Source organism: Sus scrofa, chromosome 2 (genome assembly GCF_054392235.1).
Source record: "Sus scrofa isolate SSC_HxYL_T2T_F1_AM1 chromosome 2, Sscrofa_HxYL_maternal_Yorkshire_Landrace_v2.0, whole genome shotgun sequence".
NCBI lineage: Eukaryota > Metazoa > Chordata > Mammalia > Artiodactyla > Suidae > Sus > Sus scrofa.
The window spans coordinates 113,134,928-113,152,077 of NC_139384.1; the positions used below are offsets into that span (position 1 = coordinate 113,134,928).

At 43.0% G+C, this 17,150-nt stretch overlaps 2 protein-coding genes across 5 annotated transcripts in view; one reads left to right on the forward strand and one right to left on the reverse strand.

Moving 5' to 3' along the window:
• Window positions 1-4,335, reverse strand: part of ELL2 (elongation factor for RNA polymerase II 2) — a 72,408-nt gene extending 68,073 nt beyond the window's left edge. For all 4 annotated transcript variants that reach the window (XR_014838391.1, XR_014838393.1, XR_014838392.1 and 1 more), the window contains exon 1: window positions 4,037-4,335. Coding sequence is in view for 1 of the 4 variants with exons in the window: in XM_003123796.6 (XP_003123844.2) it covers window positions 4,037-4,183 (147 nt within the window). In the remaining 3 variants the exon portion in view is untranslated. The remainder of the gene's footprint in view (window positions 1-4,036) is intronic.
• The window catches only part of LOC146405651 (uncharacterized), a 467,211-nt gene that overhangs the window by 98,936 nt on the left and 351,125 nt on the right, over window positions 1-17,150 (forward strand). The window lies entirely within an intron of this gene.

Below are 17,150 nucleotides of genomic sequence, written 5' to 3' on the forward strand. Positions count from 1 at the left end.
AAACCATGAAAATAACTTTCCAGTTAATACTTTTTTCTTATATATAATTAACTTGAAACTGTTTCTGTATTCAAACAGAATGAAAAGCAACTTTTAGGAGATATTTACTGGAATTACAACTCCTATTCCTGGACTCAAAATGTCTCTATCTCTTAGCCTAGTCCCTGTTTAAAAGATTCCCAAGTTAGCATTCTTCATTTTTTTTCTCTAAAAATAGAAAACTTGAGTTTTCTAGGTCATTTAGGTTTGTCTTTTGAAACAGTAAGGAATTGTTTCCAATGAAAGATTCTGTTTCCATGAACTCTAATAATTTAAGATATTTGCTCAAATATATCTAAAGAACTTCTGTATTTAGCCCAAATCATAGTTTCCTAAAATTCCTACATTTACCTCCTTGAAGTGGATTAATTTAGGAGAGCAAATCCAATGGACAAAATAATATGGATAAAAATAACTCTGATGCTTAATTTAGGAAATTAACCTGTTGAAATTTCTGGCTCTTAGATAGTCATTAGAAGAGGAGGAATAAGTCATAAACTTATACAGGCCAAAGCCACTTGTCAAGCATCAAGCACCTTCCTATCTAAGCAGAGTTATGGCAGGGGGAGTTTTATATGAGAAGCTAAAGCCATTTCCCCTACCCTGACTCCCTCACCAAACCCCTCCCAAGAATGGGCTTAACCACCAGAAACTTCTTTCCAATTAGCCAATGCCAACATATTTCCAAACAACTACAATTTAATGTTAGGAGCTCTACTTTGATAAGGAAAGAAAGTGTGAAAAACCAAGTTATGTATCCTACTGGAGGATAAAAGCTCAGCCATATCCTGCTTCTGGCAAATTACTGTGTTGATTGGGGAGCCCTGGTCTGGCCCTAGTCTGGAGGAGGGGCACTGAGGACACACTGGAGGGAGGCTTAGCTGAACACACCAGAGGTTACTGTGGTAAGTACCAATAGTATCTCATTTCTTTTTCTTCAGTCTCTTCCCACCTTTCAGCCATCTGAAGTTAACAGTCCCACCTCAATTCCTGCTTTTCCAAGCACCGTAAAAAGTGCTTTTGTGACCTAAGCGACAGGCCTGGGGAAAGGAACTGGTTAAGTCAGAAACAAGGCAGTGTTCAACTGCAAAGGCCCAATCAGCTTATTTCTTTCTCCTCTCCCTGCATACTACTTACTGTTTCTACTGCCAGCTTTTCAGAAGAAAAGGGATCCAAGGAATACCTTAATCTACCTGTGTCCATAATCAGAAGGATAAAAGGACTTTGAGGTCTTCTCCCTTTCCTTTCTCTGCCTCTGTACAGATTGACTAGACCCATTGATTTGCCTGCACAAAGATGGAAACCCAGAAGTAATGTATTAGTAGGCAATAGAAGTAGTCAGGAGAAAGGAAAAGCCATTGATTTCAGTAACTTTGACTATAACTTTTTAAAAATTAAAAAATCAAGAACTAAGTGGTGGGTTGGAAGAGGAAGAATTTTTGATCATCTCTTAGAAAATACTAGTATATAAATGTGGGGGCTTTTATAGTCAAAGCATTACAATTTAAAAAAATTAAATTTAATTTTATTGGAGTATAAATGAAAAATCATTCCAATTTTAATCCCAAGTTTGTAAACACTAAGGTGTAGGAGGCAGAAAGGAAAGTAGGAAAACAAATAGCACTCTCTTCCTGGGCAGAACAGTGAGCACTGGGGGCCTGTCACCTCACTCTCCCTGGGTACCATTCCTTCCCTGTGTGAACCTCTTACCCACCTCTTCCCTGTCAAACATACAGTGTCTGTCAATCTTGCTGTAATCAGCTGTACAGTTTGTCAGTTGTCCCCTCAAGGTGGCTGGCTGACCAATAGATGCCTATCCCCACCCCTGTGTGTCATTCTTTATCTGCTCTGTAGGTCTGTTTCTGACTGGAGGTTGGCCTCCTCCTGCTGCCTTCTTCTTTTCCAGCCTGAGCATTTTTCTCTTTATACACCCTGACCTACCTTCTTCCCATTGTCATTCCTTCCCATGCTCTCCTCTTGGAAGAGGTAAGCTTATCTTTCCATCTTGCAGAGAGGGCTGAGTTTTGCTTCAGTGTCTGCCCCATAGCTCTGTCTACCTGTCTTGCTTCCCCCATATGGGCCTCCCACTCCATGGTGGTGCTGGCCTCTTCCCTGTCTGGGAGTAGCTATTGACACATGAGATTTATTTGTGTCTTCTTGTTTTCCTATTGCTGAGTGTACACTGACCTACCAGTCACACTTGAGACCTTTTTTCCCCCTGAGATTTCATGGTGTGGAGGAAAAGTTATCTTTCTCCCTGTGTCTGCACTCCTTCCTACACTCTCAAGTCTGAGTGTTTCTACCCTGTGCTTCTTGCGGGGGGGGGGGGGGGGGGTTGGAGAAATAACACATATGCCCTGGAATGTACATCCATGTGTCCACTCAATTCTATGAGTACCATCTTGAGGGCACACTCATCTCTGAGTCTCTCCTGCTGTTTACATGTACACTATCATGTGAATTCATGTATTCATCAAACTGTGTACAACTGTGTGCCTCTTCCTGTGTGGAGGCTTATGTAGGGGGCCTCTCTGAAGGTTAAGTCTCCCTTGGCCCAGGTTCACATTTGTGCGGTTTTGCCTCCAACTCATGCCTTCCATTTAAGCATTTAAAGTGCCTGGCACTAGTGGGAGCTCAACAGATGTTAATTCCTTTCTCCACTTTTATCTGAATAACTATGACTCTGCGTCTGGGTGTCCCTCTGGCCCTCTCTGCCTGTTTTATGAGATCAGTTCCTCGGAGCTTCTTTCCTTGGTATGGACTCGATTAATTGTCGGGACGCCTTGCGGGTTCTCTCCTCCGACTGGCTCTCTTCTCAGAGCAAATGCTACCGGCCCCTCAAATGGTATATTCCTCCCCTTGCGCGATGCGTCTACTCACTCCCGTCTCCCTCGCCCATACACAGTACTGCATGTCCATAAACGGCTTGCCCAGGCACTCCGTTGCGGAGTCTCTTCGCTATGTCTCCTACTCTCTCCTTCACTTTTTTTTTTTCCCCTTCCCAGCATGAAAACGTGTCCCTGGGTTTGTTCTCCAATTGCCGAGTAAGTGAGCCTTTGCGGTGCTCGAGTTGTGTGTGTGTCCGGGATGCGCCGGAGAGTGCGAAACCCGAGTCTGCCGGGGATGCAGTGTATTCCCCCCGCCCCGGCTCCACGTCTCCCGGTCGGTGAGTCTGCCTCAGACGCGACGCGGCTTTCGGGTATAAGGAACCACGGAGAATCGCTCTCCTCAGTAACCGAAGTCTGTGCTCCCGGCTGAGCGCTGGGTGTGTGTGATTCCCGGTACTCCGTGCTGTGTCTCTGGGAACGCGAAGCGCCCGTGTACTCGAGTCCCTGGAAGTGCAAGGTGTGTCCCCCTCCTCCCTGGCACGCCAAGCGTCCGTGTCTCAGCCTTTGAGAGTACACGGTGTGCCCCCCCAACCTTCGCGAAGCGCCTGTGTCCCCAAGTCCCTGAGTACAATGTGTGTCCCACATTCATACGCGGAGGGCCAGTGTCCCTGACTTTTCGGATCCACGGTGGTACCCTCAAACCGCGAACGCCAAGTGCCTGCGAGTCCTCTTGTAAGTCGTTACCGAAGGCTGCCCTCCCCCCCCAACCCCCGCCCCGCCGCCATGGGCAGCACAGCCATCTCACTTGTCTCCCTGGTGCCTTTCTTTCCCGTTGGGACAGAAAAGGCAGAAAACCCGCGGGCGCCGTCGGAAAGTCCCGCAGCGGCAGCGCAGCGGAACCGCGGCTGCGGCTGCCTCGGCCCCGCCGCCAGGGGCCGCCCGCCCGCCCGCTTCCAACGCCCCGGCGCCCGGCTGGCCCGGGACGGCGGCGTTAGCTACTCTGCCCGGCCCTGCCCAGCTCTGCCGCCGCGGGCGCTGACGGCAGCCGCGGCAAGCCACCGCTCCGCCGGCCCCAAGCCAGGTGCCAAGACAAGAGGAGGCGCGGTGGGTCAGTGAGGGACGCCCTTTTCCTCCCTAAGCCCGGCCGGTCGGCCGACCGCCCAGCTCACCTTGTGGCTCTGGTAGGTCTCGAGCGCGCGGATCGCCGTCTCGGTGAGCTTCACATGCAGTACGGTGATGTTGTCCTGTCCAAGTCTCCCGCACGACAGCCCGTAGCGCTGCTCCTCCCGCAGGCCCGCCGCCCCCCCTGCCGCCATCTTAAACTCCCCCGGGTGCCGCCGCCGACGCCGCTCGGGCTCTAGCCTCCACTGCGGCCGCGGCTGCTCGGGCTTCTGCAGCCGCCGCCACAGCTACGGCCATCCCGCTGCTGACGTACTGTCATATACTGCGCGCAGCCAGACCTCGGGCTGCCACCGCCGCCACCCGCCCCACCCTCCGGCCTCGCGCCCCGCCCCGGGCTCGTCTCATTGGTCCCAGTTCCCCTCGGAGCCTCCCTCATTGGCCGCCCTCCACTCTCACAGGGGCGGAGCCCAAAGTCGCTGGAGTTTTGCTCCCGGGACGGGACGTCCGAGAGGTGAGAGGCTGACGTTGGGGTGACGCGCCAACTTAATCACACCTGACGTCACGTCTGGTCGTCTTGGCTCACCGGTCGCGATTGGCCAGGCTCGTTTGGGGGATCCCCTGCTAATTGGGTGCCCAGGTTGCCTGGTCCTGTTACCTGGAGTCGGAGCTCCGCCCCTTGGGGGGAGAGTAGTGGAGAGTCGGGAGTGTGGGGGGAATATTTCCTGCGCTGGTGGTCCTTGGAGAAGAGGATCCCCACCCAAAATAAGTGGCCAAGTAAGCCTAGTAAGGACTTTGTCCCCCGACGGGCTGGGTTAGCTTGTGGAGTAGGGGGCTTGCTGGTGAGGGAGGTCGTAGTAGGCGGAGTCACTGGAGAGTCTCTCCTCAAAATTTAGCGCTAGTATTGAGCGGATGAAATTGGGGAGGACGCCCTTCTTCGTCATTTCGCCCTAAATCTGAAGTTAGTGATTTAGCCCTTGGCTTTAAGATTTGTGCTAGATTGTGTGGAGCATCTTAAGTACAACAACACCATGCCTTAAATCTCCTTAGTGCGATGGGCATGGTATTATAGAAAACAGAATTTAAAGGTTTTTTTTTTCCACGCCATGCCCTCTTGTGATCCAGAGAAAAATAATCTGGAGTTCGCCGTGGGGGCAGGGTTGTGCTTTTTATGGGACTTGGAGAGGTGCTTAGGGTTGAGATGACATCTCCTTTCAAAGGGTTGTTAGAAGGGTATAAGTGTCCTTGACCTAAATTAAGAGAAGCATGGACATGGTTCTCTGGTTCGTTTGGGTTCTGTCCATTTCATTTGACAGGGATGTAGGAGAACCTTGCTAGAGTTTAAGCAATTGATGTTAGGTGGAGGAGATGGGTGTGTGAGGGGGTGCGGAGGCTGGACGTGCTTTCCATTCCTCGCGATGCTCCGCGTGTAGGCGTGGCTAAACCAAGGAGCCTAATCACCGGCCCTCTTCAGGCTGCGTGTGGATGGACCGACACAGGCTTCCAGTCAGAGAGGATGAATTAACTGGGTGATCAGAAACACCGGAGGAAAACAAACCGTTAAAAGTCTTGAAATTGTTGCAAGGCAGTTTTTTGAAAATTACTTTAAAAAAATTGAGACGGTTTTTGTTTCCCTCAGATTGTAAAACCTTGTTGCGTTTTATAAGGATTCCCCAGAAAAATTTATAGGTACTTAATTAGTATTTCCCATACGTTTCAATTGGATAGAGCTATGATTTTCCAGAAAGTGGGAGTTTATCATGATTTCCTCAGCCCCCTTAATAAATACTCCAGCCTAAATCTACATTACCTCTTGACTCGGACCCTCAAGCATTTTAAGTGCATAATACAAATTACGGAAGGAATTCTCCTTCCAATAGTATATGAGTTAAGTGGAAACGCCTGCATTAAGGGTTGTGGCATCACAGGAGAGCATTTTTAAATCTGACTTTATTTCAATCCAGTAGATTTGGCTAGCAGTTAAACATGATTAACACTTGTTAATTTACTTTACTAGAGTGTTATCTTAAATTCATTGAAAAAATTAAGGCAATCACAAATTTGAGAAGTAATTTTATACTTGAATTATTCTTTTCTGCTGTTTGCTTTACACTGATAGGGAAGGTGTGACCACATATCTAAAGCTTTAATTATTTGGGGGGCGGGGGTGGGGGGGAGTTTGACCAGAACAAGTAAAACCTGTATCCCATTGCTTTTCTGATGAAGATGGGTAAATCCCCACCCACATGGCATCTACACTTGGCCTCCTCTTACTCAGAACTTCTGATGACATCCAAGGGGTGGGGGAGGAGCAAGGGTGGTTTTCATTCTAGTTTTCAAATGTCTGACCTGTAGCCCCTTAATAGAATTTCTTTTCTTAATTGTGGTTGGAAAAGTTTTCTCGTGCCCTGTTTTAGTGAGTAACCTAATCTTTGAGTAATATATTATTGTAGCGAGTTATTGTTTGTTTGTATTTTTCCCCTTTCGAACATTTCAACTATGGAAGGAAGCCATGACCGTGTACAAAGTAATAGGGTAATCTAGTTGTGTGTCTCTTCAGTGCATAGTACATATTATGCCTGCCTGAATCAAACAGGCAAGTTGTGATACTGATAAGGATAATTCACGGAGTTGATGAAAGGTGCTCTTTGGGAAGCTTGCCATTTTATAGATATGTTCTGTGTCATTATTCAGTTTAACAAACACTTACTGAATGCTAAATAAATGTAAAATGCTGTGAAAGATTTAAAACTTAAACAGCAAGTCTCTTATTTTAAGGGATTTTCTGTTTGAATATGGGGAATGAACCAAAAAATCCAAAGGAGGGTGACTGGAAAATTAGTAAGTGTTGGAGTTCCCATTGTGGCTCAGGGGTAACAAACCTGAGTAGTATCCATGAGGATGTGGTTTCTGTCCCTGGCCTCACTCAGGAGGTTAAGGATCTGCCAGTGCCATGATCTGTAGTGTAGGTCGCAGATGCTACTCAGATTCTGTGTTGCTGTGGCTCTGATGGAAGCCAGCAGCTACACTCTGATTTAACCCCTATCCTGGGAACTTCCATATGCAGGCCCTAAAAAAACAGAAAAAAGAAATTAGTAAATGCTAATTTGGGTGGTAGTGGTGATGAGCTTAAAACTTCAGAGAAAACATCATCACTCTCTGGAGATGTTTTGTGGATGTGTAGAACTTGAACATTTCTTGAGGGTTGAATAGATTCTAGATAAGTAGAGGTGCTATAGATGGAGGCCAATTAAAAGTGATCTTAATGATTATTCTGGCTGAACTCATTCAGTATATGAATGAAGAAAGTGAGATACTGTTAATTTAAAGGCAACCTGCATAACCTATTACAACCAGGAGAGGCCAGGTCTGAATCGACTCTTGGAAGTGTTTGTCTGGTCACTACACTGAGCAGCTATTGTTTGGATTTAATAACTGAGAAGAAATTCTGTCTTATATGATAATTCAGGGCAAGAAAAAGGCAAAAAGGAAGTAACCTGGTTTGGGGCCAGCTCCATCTCTGATGTCTAGTGTGCAATGCAGACAGGGGTTGTGTGAACAACATCAGGGCCTTCCCTGGCCTTTAAGTGCTAGGCCACCCCTCATTCCAAGTTGCCACGTATTTAATGGCCATTTCTCACTTCTCCTTTGGAGCTGAGGTCACCAATTCAGATGGCTTCAGGGACCATTAGGACCTGAAACGATTAAAGCAGCCCAGATACTATGCCACAGGGACAAAGGTGCTGGCCTGTGGTAAGCAGGGAGTGTTTACAGGGTTCAGTGATTTCCTGGTCTGGTTGATTGTTTCCAGGTGATCTTCTCATTTTTCAAGAAAAGCTGTAAATCAAAGATTTTTACATGAGCTCTCTGATTTTTATCTGTTGGCACTTACCTAAAAATTTCAGTAAACATTTGGTGGACATTAAAAAAGTCCCTGAGCCTGAGTTAGCCTACAGCTTTCTAGTTTTCAGTCTCTGCTTGAGTGATTTCCAGTGCTGAAGGCCATTCTGTCTCATAACATGTCTTAGGAGTTTTGTGAGATATTTCTTAAAGCCATTTGTAAAACAGTTTCTACTAATGTCTTAATACCAGGCAGTGGCTTCTGTTATGAAAAGAGCACACAGAAATTTATAGAGTTAGAGAGCAGAGAAGCTCTTTGGAATTTCCAGGTGGAATTTCTTTTCCTTTGAAATTCTCTCTCCCTGATGTCTCCTGCCCCCATCATGTTTGACCCTATACCATTATGTTGCTCTTCTTTCAAGACTTTGTCCAGCCCTCTTCAAAAATCTCCTTTCCTTGGACACAACTGAAGTAGATGCTTTTAAAGGAACTTTACTAAATATTTACAGAAAATAAAAGTGAAATACTTATGGGGGAATGTAAATATGCGTTGCCAAAACACAGATTTTTAAGCTGAACAATTGTTCTATCATGTGGGATTATTTTTTACTCTATTCCATTTTAAGTGTAAGACATGTCACATTGCATTATTTATTATCATCATCCAAATCTGTCTCTGAGCCCCCATTTCACTGTATGATTGAGTGATATAGCTTTTTTTTTTTTTTTTTTTTTTTTTTTTTTGTCTTTTTGCCATTTCTTGGGCCTCTCCTGCAGCATATGGAGGTTCCCAGGCTAGGGGTCAAATCAGAGCTGTAGCCACCAGCCCACACTAGAGCAACATGGGATCCGAGCCAAGTCTGCAACCTACACCACAGCTCATGGCCACGCCGGATCGTTAACCCATTGAGCAAGGCCAGGGATCGAACCTGCAACCTCATGGTTCCTAGTCGGATTCATTAACCACTGTGCCATGACGGGAACTCCAATATATAGTTTATTCTTGAGAATTTCCCTTTAGGAAGGTTTGGGATTAGGTGCAGTCTAGATGGAAGGAACCAGGGGACCTGAGTTAAAACTGTATTTACGGAGTTCCCGTCGTGGCGCAGTGGTTAACGAATCCGACTAGGAACCATGAGGTTGCAGGTTCGGTCCCTGCCCTTGCTCAGTGGGTTAACGATCCGGCGTTGCCAGGAGCTGTGGTGTAGGTTGCAGACGCGGCTCGGATCCCGTGTTGCTGTGACTCTGGTGTAGGCCGGTGGCTACAGCTCCCATTCGACCCCTAGCCTGGGAACCTCTATATGCCGCGGGAGCAGCCCAAGAAATAGCAAAAAAAAAGACAAAACAAATAAACAAAAAAAACAACTGTGTTTACATAGCAAACATACTGGTTTTACTTAGATTATGTGCTTATTCGGTGGTGGGGTTGAGGGTGGCATTGATAAAGATTATGAGAAGGGAGGCTGAAACTTCCCTAGTCACTATTTGGCACTGAAACATTCATCATGATTGTCTACATGATTTCCTGAAAGGTATAGGCTCCTTTGGGAACTAGGGTACTAGGCCTAACTCATCTATCCAAGTACGTACTGTCCTGGGAAGTTGAAAAAACAGTGGATTTGGAATGTACCCGTCCTGGAACTGGCAGCCTCTGCCCCTTCTCAACCTTGGGGGAAGGTGTCCTAGCTCTAGCCTACTAACTCTGCACTCTCTTAGTCTCCAAAGTTCTTCACTCCTCTTAGGAACCCCCTGGTTCTTTTCAAAATTTGTAATCTGGGAGGAAGAAAAGCACCCCCTCCTGCTAAACCCTCTCACATCCTTCTTCAGTTCAAATTCCTTCTTTCTCTCAGTGGTGCTTTGTAGAAGGTGAAGGAGGTAAGGTTCTCTCTCTTTCTTTCAGATGTATGGAAAATACAATTTTGGCTTCCTAAGACAGGTATCCAGTCTTGACTGATACCTTTCGGGGCTTCTTTCCTTCTTCGTTCTTATCTTTCCCCACTTGAAGAGCAGTCTCTATGAAGTTATATGTCCTTTGAAAGCAAAAAGGCTCAGGCTTAATTCTCCTGCACACTGAGAAAATTCTTTCCTTCTGTACTGATTGAAAAAAATATCCTGTCCACAGAATTGCACAATATGGGGACCGAAGTGTCCCTTTCTCCCACATGATAATTGTTTTCATGGCTTTTCAATAGAGTGCAAAGTGCCCAGAAAAGTGTCAGATAAACTCTTGAGAATGAGAGGAGTGGTAAAAAGAGACCTCACAACTCTTACTCTTTCCATGCTGTTTTGTACTGAAAAGAAGCACATGTATTTCTAAGTAAACTGAGGCGGTAGAAGGACTAGAGGGCTCAAAATATCTGCTCAGCTTTTCACTTTAAAGCATGCTAATAGTGGACCAAATGCCATCAACATCAAGAACAATATTGAATAATTAATCATAGCTTATTCCAGATAGGGCTTTGCATTTTAAAAACAAATAAGATATATTATCTCTTTGAATTTTCTCTCTACACTATGAGGTAGTCATTGTTTCATACTCATTTTACCTTTAAGGTAACTGAAGCTCAGAGAGGCTATGTATCACCTACGTTAGTAAGTAACAAAGCTTGGTTAGAACCTAAAATTTTCTTTTCCAAATTTAGCACTTCTGTCTTTGAACATGGTTGTACCTCTAAGGAATTATACTGAATGTGTCAGGTTGTTGCAGTAAAATTAAGAAGAAAGTGGACTTCCAGTCATGGTGTAATGGAAATGACTCTGACGAGGAACCATGAGGTTTGGGGTTCGATCCCTGGCCTCGCTCAGTGGGTTAAAGATCCATGTTGCCGTGAGCTGTAGTGTAGGTCGCAGATACGTCTTGGATCTGGCATTGCTGTGGTTGTGGTGTAGACCGGCGGCTACAGCTCTGATTAGACCCCTAGCCTGGGAACCTACATGTCCCTCAGGTGCGGCACTAAAAACACAAAAGACAAAAAAAAAAGAATAAAGTAATAGTTGGTTCTACTTTTGGAGACCAGTTGGGAGTTGGTTTTGTTTTTGGTCTTGAAAGCCAGAGTTAAGTCATTGGAATCACTCCTTCCACATAAATACCAAATGTTCTATTAAATAGTTAGAAGGTAAATAAAATGATCCATTCCACTTTGGTTTATGATAGCTAGCATATTGATTTCAATGAGATTTATGAAAGCTAATTCTGTTTTGATGTATGGTATAGATAATTTGTGATATGTTGGAATACTTGGTATAATAAATATGTGCATTGGTGCCCATTTGAAAGTGCTTATCTTATGATTTTAAATTATAAGTATTTACAGTTGTGATATTTTTGCTTTTGTTGCATGTTGTTCATATATATGATTTATTTGATGAGTCTTCGGTCAAAAACACAATCCCCAATGATCTCACTTTTTCCCATGGGAAAATACCACCCACTTTATAACATGGTTTCCAGAACATAATATCGCAAGAAATAGAAAGTATATATATCATACATATGAACAGAGATGATTTTCTGTTTTTACTTAGAGAATTGGAATTGCAGTTGTCCTGATCACACTTGTTTTCAGTCAGCCATTTATTAAGGTATCATATTTGATTTTTTGATCTGTTATGGCCTACTCTTTAGAAGCTTTTGCTGTTGCAGTGGATTTTGGGAGTTTTAAGTACCAACATGACCCTTCCAGGATAGAATAGTTACAGAATTAGAAAACTCTTTGCCTAAGTGGCGATCCCACTTTTTTTTTTTTTTTTTTTTTTTGAGAGTATGGGTTTCTCCGTGTACTTACCGATGCTTTGTATTGTCAACTTTTTGGGTTTTGTTTTTAATTTTAGTCATTTTACGGGATGCATATTAGTGTCTCATTGTGGTTTTAGTTTGAATTTCCCTAAAGATAATAATGTAGGATACCTTTTTTGTATGCTTATTTGTCATTCTTATATCTTCTTTGTTGAAGGGCCTTTTAGATTTTTGGTCAGTTTTTTAAATTGAGTTGTCTTCTTATTGTTGAGGTTTGAAAATTCTTTATATAATTTAGATACAAGTTCTTTGTCAGATATGTGATTTGCAGATAAATTTTCCCCACAGCCTCTGGCTTATTTTTTAATTCATTTGAAGTATCTTTTACTGAGCAAAATGTATTGTTCTGTAGAGAAAAACAAGTTTTTAATTTTAGTAAAGTCCAACTTATCAATTTTTTTTTAAGGTAGTGCTTTTGGTGTTATATCTAGGAACTCTTTGTCTAGCTCGAAGTCACAAAAATTTTCCATGTTTTCCTTAAATGTTTTACATTTACATTTAAGTCTGTGTCATATTTCAAGTTAATTTTTGTAAAAGATGTGAAATAAGTATCTAGGTTCATTTTTGTGTGTGTGTACATATTTACACCATTTGTTAAAAAGGTGGTCTTTTCTCCCTTGAATTGCCTTTGCATCTATGTCAGAAATCAATTGGCCATAGTATTTATATGGGTCTATTTCTGGACTCTATTTAATAAAGATCCATGTGTCTATCCTTTTGCCAATACCATACATTTTCATGATTGTTATAGCTTTATAGAATTAACTTTATTTATTTATTTATTTATTTTTGGCCACACCTGTGGCATATGGAAGTTCCTGTCCAGGGGTTGAATCTGAGCCATAGCCGTGACCTACACCACAGCTGCAGTGATGCAGGATCCTTAACCCATTGTGCCAGGCCAGGGATCAAACCCTTGCCTCAACAGAGACCTGAGCCCTGCAGAGACAGTGCCACTGGATCCTTAACCTGCTACCCCACATGGGAACTCCTATAGAATTAACTTTAAATATCTCTGCAAGAAAGAAACAAATTTTCTGTAGCATTCTAATGAATTTCCTTTTTAATCTTATTATCCAAGCAAATGGATTATTTCTCAGTAATTCCAATGTGCTCTGTCTTCATTTAGTTTATATATATATATATATATATATATATATATATATATATTTTTTTTTTTTTTTTTTTTTTTTTTTTTTTTGGTCTTTTTGCCTTTTCTAGGGCCGCTCCCGTGGCATATGGAGGTTCCCAGGCTAGGGGTCTAATCAGAGCTGTAGCCGCCGGCCTATACCACAGCCACAGCAATGTGGGATCCCAGCTGCATCTTCGACCTACACCACAGCTTACGGCAATGCCGGATCCTTACCCCACTGAGCAAGGCCAGGGATTAAACCTGCAGCCTCATGGTTCCTAGTCAGATTCGTTAACCACTGAGCCACGACGGGAACTCCCATTTAGTTTATATATTGATTATAAATGCAAAATGGACTGTAGTCATACTTCCTATATCCCTTCCCTGATAGAAAAAGACCCCTGTGGACTATTACATTTACTAGAGCTTTTTTTGCATCATAGTCAAAATGCAAAAAATTTGCAAAAGAATCATTTACTAAGCTACTACCTGCAAAAAATTCCTTTGATGGGCTTCCGCTCCTTTCACAGGTCCCACCACCATCAGCCAGAGCTGCCTGGACAGTGACACCCTACCACCCATTGACAACCAGCTTCCTGTCTTGTGGAGTGGCAGTTGGTGGAAGCCAGCTGTTATGATTCATACCATTTAAGAATTCTGCTTTTTGAGAAGTGACGCTAATGGAGCCAGGCTGAATGATGTCTGATTGGGAGAATTTTCTTTGTGAAAGAGGTTTGATTTCTAGTGCCTATTTTTTTTTTTTTTTTTTGACAGGTACATTCCAATTTTCTGTGTGAGCTCAGTTAGATAGATAAATGTTGTTTTCATCAAATGTTTGTGCTGGCTATTATTTCTTCCCGGAAAACAAACAAGCATGGAAACTTCCATAAAAAAAAAGTTTCTTGCCATTACCAGTTCTTTAATAGTTTTACAAATTTTCAGGCTTCTGATATTCTCTGAAAGGCAAAAAAAATTCTTTGCCCGGGACAGGATTACATTTTGGATTTGTTAAAATAATTCTCATGTGCCTGAGACGTTAGCCTCATATCCCTTGAGGCATGGTCTTTCTCTTGGGCTGCAGAAGCCAATTTCATCCTTGAGGTTTGTTTGTCATTGTGTTAGCTCAGACAGACTTTTGAATACCATGTAAAAGCAGAATATTAGGAGGTCAAAGAGGCTTGCCCCCATAGAGACAAGTTATGGTGCTATTCAGTCATTAAATACACTGAAAAGAAAAATAAAAAATCTAAAATATTTTTAGGGGAAAAGTATACTGGTTTTTATGTGATACTCCCAATTAACATTGGTTTTACTTCAGAGAAGATGAGAGAGCTTATATGATAAAGGAGAAAGACAGTGATTAAGTTCAGGACATACCAATCATAGTACCAGTTAAGGGGTGGGGAGCAGCCTTGAACAGGATGGACCAGATTTCTATAGTAATGCTGTGTGGCATCTATGCTACGTGCTGAATCATGCCACTAAATATGAGAAAGTCACATTGTAACAGGAATTTTTATAATACTGAGAAGTGCTGATTTCCTATAGCCAATTAAAGTTGTGCCAAAAGTTCAACATTTTATATTTTTTATTTTTATTTATTTATTTATTTTTGCTTTTTAGGGCCACACCTACAGCACATGGAAGTTCCCAGGCCAGGGGTCTAATTGGAGCTACAGCTGCTGGCCCACACCATAGCCATAGCAACACAGGACCCAAGCCGCGTCTGTGACCTACACCACAGCTCACGGCAACGCCAGATCCTTAACCCACTGAACAAGGCCAGGGCTCAAACCCGAAACCTCATGGTTCCTAGTTGGATTCATTTCCACTGAGCCACAATGGGAATTCCTCAACATTTTATAGCGTTATGTAGTAACAGGTGATTTTTAGTTTTGGTTTGGCGATAACCTAGGGCAGAAATTTTCAAACTTTAAAGTACATAAGGATCCCCCAGGGAGCTTGTTTACATTTAGGTCCCTAGGCTCTAGCCCTGAAGGTTTGGATTTAGCAGGTTTGGGAAGTGGCCAAGAATCTGCATTTTAACAACAACTTCACTCCATTTGGCATCCTGAGTCATCTCTTAAGAAGTTGTAAAATTCTCCCAACAAAAACTATTTTCCCTCAACTGAGTTTTTAAAATACTATTTCACTTAGCACAAGTAGGCATTGTGAAACCTAATGACTGAGTTAGGTCAGAGTTCCAAAGAGATTAACAGTAACTAGTTTAGATTCCCTAGGTGTGAACTAAGATATATCATGCAATAAACAGTATACAGAAGCTTAAGTTAGATTTCTTTCAATTAGAAGTTATTAGTTTCCATTTCCAGGTCATCTGTGCATCCATAGATGGTATTAGATAAGGGAGTTAGACTAGGCATAGATACCTAGGGAATTTCACAAGGTTTTTTGTAATCATTTATTGCCTACTGTGCCCTTAATGATATTACTCAGGATCCCATTAAGTTAGCTGTGACTATAGTAATTGGTCCCTAGACAATAGCCAGAGGGTGTTGAATCCTGTGTCTCCACCCCATTCTGGTCCTGTTGGAGGCAAGATAGGATTGTTACAAATAATCCTTTCTGGGGACAAGGCTGCCTGTGCTCCAAAAGAGATTTCTCAAAACATAGCAGTAGTCCTTTGAGAATTGTCTTCTAATTTGGGCAGGCACATATGACCTACTTTTAAAAGTAATTTGAAAATGCCATCGAAGACAAGCAGTCAAACTCCAGATTCTCCATCAGGTATTCTGTAGAACTAGCACTGCATCCTTTCCATCTGCTCACATGAACAGCTTAAATATATTTTGGTTAGGGTTTTCGCCTCCCTTTATTGATATTTAGGTAAGAAGGAGAATTTCTAGTTTCTACAATGCAAGTAGTTTCTGGACTCAAAGCAACTGTACAGTTGAATATGATACAATTTAAATTGGTTCTTCCTATACTTAACAAAAGGAATCAGATTTGCTGACTTGGTGTTCAAATTCATGCAGAGTTAGAACACCTAAGGCAGAGGTTCTTTTCTCTCCTTGGAAGCCCTGTGCTTGTGGTTTGTTTAGTATCTTATGAAGCTTTTCTAATTTTTCAAAGCAAAACTTTGATAAGGCAAAGAGATTCATAGAATCCTCACCAGTTGGAAGGTACTTTAAAGAACATCCAATCTCACTTCTTATGTAATTTTTTTTATTGGCGAACCCTGGCATATGGAAGTTTTCCCGGCCAGGGATTGAATCCAAGCTGCAGCCTCTATCTGAGACGCAGCTACAACAATGCCAACCAGGCTGGAGGCACCAGGCTGGAGATCAGACCCATACCTTCACAACAACCTGAGCTGCTGTAGTCCTATTTTTAACCCACTTTACCTAATTTCTGAATCTCATCTTGCTTCTACTGTAACTCCCCCACTTAATTGTCAGGTTCTTAAGGGAGTTTTGATTTTTCTCATATGCATTTTATTCAAAACCAGATGATATTGATAATCAAGTTTAGGTTGAGGAAGAAGGCTTCATTTTATACACTTGGCCTAGATAAATATTTGTGAGTTTGATCATTAAGTTGGATTGGTTTTCTCATCCCCTCTTTTCCAGTCGCTTGGGTTTGGTTGCCACATTTCCTCAATTCAGATCCCTGCTCTATCACTTACTAGTTGTGTGGTCCTGGGCAAGTTGCTTAATCTCTCAATAAATGATAACACAATCCTGATCGCTATCAGCCAGACCATGCTCTCTCTCTCTCTCTTTTTCTTTTTTTTTTTGGCCATGCCCCACAGCATGTGAAGTTCCCAGGGCCAGAGATCAAACTTTTATGGCAGCAATGACCCGGATCCTTAACCCACTGTACCACAAGGGAACTCCTCAGACCATGCTCTCTCTCTCTCTCTCTCTCTCTCTCTCTCTTTTTTTTTTTTTTTTTTTTTTTTTCTAGGGCCACTCCCGTGGCATATGGAGGTTCCCAGGCTAGGGGTCTAATTGGAGCTGTAGCTGCCGGCCTACACCAGAGCCACAGCAACGTGGGATCTGAGCCATGTCTTCGACTTACACCACAGCTCACGGCAATGCCGGATCCTTAACCCACTGAGCAAGGCCAGGGATCAAACCCACAACCTCATGGTTCCTAGTCGGATTCATTAACCACTGAGCCACGATGGGCACTCCCATGCTCTCTTGATTTTCATTGTTTGAGGGTATCTTTTGTAAAATTTCTTTCATTTCTATTTTACTGTTGCCTTTAGCTCTCTGTAAAATCAGTCTACATTTTCTGCATTTATTCATTTCTGACTATATCTTCTGAATGCATATATCCTGGCTAAGAGTTATATGGCAATATTCCAATCTCTGTGAAGATAGCTTGAAGGATTGTGAAACTGCATAGCATAATGCAGGCTGTGATGCAGTCT